At 37.8% G+C, this 6,010-nt stretch overlaps 1 protein-coding gene across 1 annotated transcript; it reads left to right on the top strand.

The window, feature by feature from the left end:
- Nucleotides 1–4,402: 4,402 nt before the first annotated feature.
- LOC112665353 (olfactory receptor 2L8-like) lies at nt 4,403–5,341 on the top strand. Its single transcript, XM_025455006.1, has one exon. The coding sequence runs from the start codon at nt 4,403–4,405 to the stop codon at nt 5,339–5,341; it is 939 nt and encodes a 312-aa protein (XP_025310791.1).
- Nucleotides 5,342–6,010: the final 669 nt, after the last annotated feature.

The following is a 6,010-nucleotide window of genomic DNA, read 5'->3' as shown; positions in this document are numbered from 1 at the left end:
CAAAGACCTCACCAAAAAGGAGAATTATAGATCGATAACCCTGATGAACACAGATGCAAAAATTCTTAAGATAGTAGCCAATAGGATCCAACAGTATATTAAGAAGATTATTCACCAGGACCAAGTAAGATTTATCAACAGGATGCAAGGCTGGTTCAACACTAGTAAAGCAGTCAGCATCATGGATCATATCAACAAGAGAAAAAACAAGAACAATAAGATCTTCTCAATAGATGCAGAGAAAGCATTTGACAAAATACAGCATCCATTCCTGATCAAAACTCTTCAGAGTGTAAGGATAGAGGGAACATTCCTCAGCATCTTAAAAGCCATCTATGAAAAGCCCACAGCAAATATCATTCTCAGTGGGGAAACATGGGGAGCCTTTCCCCTAAGATCAGGAACAGCACAGGGATGTCCACTCCTACCACTGCTATTCAACATAGTACTAGAAGTCCTAGCCTCAGAATTCAGGCAACAAAAAAGAAATAAAAGGCATTCAACTTGGCAAAGAAGAAGCCAAACTCTCCCTCTTTGCAGATGAAATGATACTGTACCTTGAAAACCAAAAAGACTCCACCCCAAGATTGTGAGAACACATACAGCAATTTGGCACTGTGGCAGGATACCAAATCAATGCCCAGAAATCATGGCATTTCTAAACACTAACAATGAGACTGAAAAAAGAGAAGTTAAGGAGTCAATCCCATTTACAATTGCATCAAAAGCATAAGATCCCTAGGAATAAACCTAACCAAAGAGGGAAAGGATCTATACCCTAAAAACTACAGAACACTTCTGAAAGAAATTCAGGAAGACACAAATAGATGGAAAAATCTTCCCTGCTCATGGATTAGAAGAATTAATATTGTGAAAATATCAATGTTACCTAGGGTCATGTACACTTTTAATGCAATCCCTATCAAAATACCATGGACTGTCTTCAGAGAGTTGGAAGAAATCATCTTAAGATTTTGTGGAATCATAAAGGACCCCGAATAGCCAGGGCAATATTGAAAAAAGAAAACCAGAGCCTGGGACATCACAAATCCAGATTCATGTTGTATTACAAAGCTGTGCCCATCAAGAGAGTGTGGTACTGGCACAATAACAGACACATAGGTCAGTGGAAAAGAATTGATAATCCAGAAATGGGTCCTCACCTCTATGGCCAACTAATATTTGACGAAGCTGGAAAGACTATCCACTGGAAAAAGGACAGTCTCTTCAATAAATAGTGCTGGGATAATTCGATAGCCACATATGGAAGAATGAAACTATACCATTCTCTTATATCATACACAAAGAGAAATGCAAAATGGATGAAAGATCTAAATGTGAGACAAGAATCCATAAAAATCCTAGAGGAGAACACAGGCAGCACCCTCTTCGAACTTGGCCACAGCAACTCCTTGCAAGATACATCTATGAATGCAAAGGAATCAAAAGCAAATTGGAATATTTGGACTTCATTAAGGTTAAAAGCTTCTGCACAGCAAAAGAAACAGTCAACAAAACTAAAAGACAACCTATAGAATGGGAAAATATATTTGCAAATATCTTAGCAGTTAAGGGCTAGTATGCAAGGTCTATAAAGGACTTATTAAACTCAATAGCAAAGAAACAAGCAATCCAATCATGAAATGGGGAAAAGGCATGAACAGTGATTTCTCCAGAGAAGACACACACGAGGCCAAGAAAAACATGAGAAAATGCTCCGCATCACTTGCCATCAGGGAAATACAAATCAAAACCACAATTTGGTACCACCTCACACCAGTGAGAATGGGGAAAATTAACAAGACAGGAAATAACAAATATTGGAGAGGAGGTGGAGAAAGGGGAACCCTCTTGCACTCTTGGTGGGAATGTAAACTGGTATAGCCACTCTGGAAAATTGTGGAGGATCCTCAAATAGATAAAAATAGAACTCTCCTATGATCCAGCAATTGCACTGCTGGGGATTTACCCCAAAGATACAGATTCAGTGACATGGCAAGAAACCTGTACCCCATTTTTTTAGCTGCCATGTCCACAATAGCCGAAATGTGGAAGGAGCCTTGGTGTCCATCAAAAGATGAGTGTATAAAGAAGATGTAGTATATATATACTATACATATTACTCAGCCATTAGAAATGACAAATACCCACTATTGGCTTCAATGTGGATGGATCCGGAGGGTATTATGCTGAATGAAGTTAGTCAATCATAGAAGAACAAACATTATATGGTCTCACTTATTTGGGGAATATAAAAACTAGTGAAAGGGAATAAAGGGGAAAGGAGAGAAATTGAGTGGAAAATATCAGTGTGGGTGACAGAACATGAGAGACTCCTAACTCTGGGAAATTAACAAGAGGTAGTGGAAAGGGAGGTGGGTTGTTTGGGGTGACTGGGTGACGGGCACTGAGGAGGGCACTTGACAGGATGAGCACTGGTGTTATGCTATATGTTGGCATATCGAACTCCAATACAAAATATATACAAAAAAATAAGAGGGAGAATTTACAAATATATGTGATTGAACTTCCACACTACAATTGAGAAGTTTAAATACCATGTCCACAGTATCCAAACTGTAGATGGAGCCAAAATATCCTTCCACAGATGAACGGATAAAAAAACATGTGGTCTATATACACAATGGAATATCACTCAGTCCTCAGAAAGGATGAATATATACAATCACATTTGTATGGATGGAACTGTAGGGCATTATGCTGAGTGAAATAAGTCAATCAGTGAAAGACAATTATCATATGGTTTCACTCCTGTGGAATATAACAGTGCAGAAGATCAAAGGGAAAGATAGGGAAAACTAAATGGAAAGAAATTGGAGAGGGAGGCAAATCATGAGAGACTCTTAACTCTGGGAAACAAATTGAAGGTTGCTGGAGGGGAGATGAGTGGGCAGATGGGGTACCTGGATAATGGGCATTAAGGAGGGCTCATGATGAGATGAGCACTATCTGTTATACACAACTAAGTCATTGAACACTACATCTTAAACTGAACATGTACTATATGTTGGCTAAGTGAATTTGAATTTATTAAAAAAAAACAACAAAGAAAAACTGAGTAGGAAAGAGCAACATGGAGTAGTGTATATTATATACATGTTATAGAAACAGAGAGATGGGGATCCCTGGTAGTGCAGTGGTTTAGCGCCTGCCTTTGGCCCAGGGCACGATCCTGGAGACCCGGGATCGAATCCCACGTCGGGCTCCCGGTGCATGGAGCCTGCTTCTCCCTCTGCCTATGTCTCTGCCTCTCTCTCTCTGTGTATGACTATCATAAATAAAATAAAAATTTTAAAAATTAAAAAGAAACAGAGAGATGTAAAACAAACTATTTTGAAGAACTGTGGCAGATTTATGAAACCTACCATAAGTATGGTGTATAGATATTTTATTTGAAGTGTTTAATTGAACAATACCATGCAGAAACTGAGGAGGCAGAAAATAATGATTTTCTATAAATGGTACGTGATAATAAGGAATCATTCAAGATTTCAGAACATATGAAAGCAATAATTTTACCTGACTTCAAGGATGTTTGATTTGATGCTACTGTGTAAAGAGAACTCTAGAAGGAAATATTGCTCCTCAACAGAAGCTATAGACTGCTGCAGCTTAAGAAGCAAGTCTTAGATGTGAAAGAAAAACGATACTTTATGAATCATAAATATTTATTCTTAAAATAAATACCAATGTGTTCACTTTGATTTTCTCTGCATATATTTTGAATAAACATCTGATTTCCACAATACTTATTGTTTGTGTGCAATAGTAAAGCATATTTATTCTAATGAATTCTTAATAAATATATGGCTTTTTAAATAACTTTAAAGATTTCTTAGAAAAGACAGGCTACTAATGCTTGCATCTGCAAATTTTAATCTCTGGATCAAACATTTAAATGGTTTCACTCATATAGGGAATATAAAAAATAGTGAAAGTGATTAAAGGGGAAAGAAGAGAAAATGAGTGGGAAAAAGAGAGGGTGATGGAAAATGAGAGACTCCTAACTCTGGAAAATGAACAAGGTGTAGTAGAAGGGGAGGTGGCCAGGGGGATGGGGTGACTCAGTGATGGGCACTGAGGGGGTCAGTGGACGGGTTGAGCACTGGGTGTTATACTATATGTTGGCAAATCGAACTTAAAGAAAGAAAGAAAGAAAGAAAGAAAGAAAGAAAGAAAGAAAGAAAGAAAGAAAGAAAGAAAGAAAATAAAAACTGAGAAAAATAAGTTGTTTTCTTCTAAAATACGAAAGTTCAATTATTCACTTAAGATTGGTAAAATTAAATAATACATGGTATGACCAGAATGATACATTAAACAGAGCTTCTTTATCTATACTTGACCTTTCTGTCTGCTTTTAGGAAAATTATATCAATGCCCAATGGAAAATTATACTCAAACATCAACTGATTTCATCCTTTTGGGCTTGTTCCCATCAACAAGAATTGGCCTGTTCCTTTTTATTGTCATCGTTCTTGTTTTCCTAATGGCTCTGTTTGGCAACCTGTCCATGATTCTTCTCATCTTCCTAGACACTCATCTCCACACACCCATGTATTTCTTACTCAGTCAGCTCTCTCTCATTGACCTAAACTACATCTCCACAATTGTCCCCAAGATGGCTTACAATTTTGTGTTTGGAAACAAGTCTATCTCCTTCATTGGGTGTGGGGCTCAGAGCTTCTTCTTCTTGACATTAGGAGGAGCAGAAGCATTGCTCCTAATATCTATGGCCTATGATCGTTATGTGGCTATTTGCTTTCCTCTCCACTATTCCATTCGTATGAACAAAAAAGTGTGCATGTTGATGATAACAGGATCTTGGATAATGGGATCAATCAACTCCTGTGCCCACACTGCATATGCCTTCCATATACCTTACTGTCGATCCAGAACTATCAACCACTTCTTCTGTGATGTCCCAGCCATGTTGACTCTGGCCTGCATGGACACCTGGGTCTATGAGTACACAGTGTTTGTCAGTACCATCCTCTTCCTTGTGTTTCCTTTCATTTGCATTACTTTTTCCTATATCCGGGTCCTCCTAGCTATCTGCCGCATGCAGTCTACAGAAGGGAGGAAGAAAGCTTATTCCACCTGCAGCACCCACCTAACTGTGGTGACTTTCTACTATGTACCTTTTGCTTACACTTATTTACGCCCAAGATCACTTAGATCTCCAACAGAGGACAAGGCCTTGGCTGTCTTCTACACCATCTTGACTCCAATGCTCAACCCCATCATCTACAGCCTGAGAAACAAGGAGGTGATGGGAGCCATGAGGCGATCAATTCAGAGAGCCTGCTTTGTAAAAATGTAGACAAAGCTTTTTGCATATATGTACCCGATATCTATTATAAGTCCATTCATCAGTGTATAATAATTGAAATATTTTATGCTTACAGTGCAGGGACTAAAATCAGAAGAAAAATCACTCATGCCTGGACAAAATTGTCTTGCAAATATAGATGTAATTACAAGACCTGTCAGGGCACTTGGGTGACTCAGGTAAGGATTGGAATCTTGATTTGGGCTCAGTTCAGGTTCTCAGGGTTCTGAGATTAAGTCTGCATTGAGCTCTGCTCTCAGCAGGTAGTCTGTTTTTCTTTCTCTCTCTTTCCCTCTGCTTCTCTCCTACTCTCACTGTATCTTCCTTTCTTTCTTAAAATAAATAAATAAATCTTTTAAAAATTACAAGCATTAACTTTTTATTTTTTTTTTTTTTTTTTTTTTTTTTTTTTTTTTTATTGGTGTTCAATTTACTAACATACAGAATAACACCCAGTGCCCGTCACCCATTCACTCCCACCTATAATGATTTTTTCCTGAATTTCAAATGCACTCATTTTTTGCTGATGTGTTCTCAATGGAAATGGTCCTTTTTCACACAGAAATGAAAATTAAAACTGTCTAACTGAAGCTGTCATTCAACATAATAGTTCTCGTATTTTCTATTTTCCTATACACCTAAACAGAAAAATAAATGTTT

This window comes from Canis lupus, chromosome 14 (genome assembly GCF_003254725.2).
Source record: "Canis lupus dingo isolate Sandy chromosome 14, ASM325472v2, whole genome shotgun sequence".
In the NCBI taxonomy this organism is placed as follows: domain Eukaryota; kingdom Metazoa; phylum Chordata; class Mammalia; order Carnivora; family Canidae; genus Canis; species Canis lupus.
Note: the sequence above shows the minus strand (reverse complement) of the source record. Positions and strands in the feature narration are given on the sequence as shown.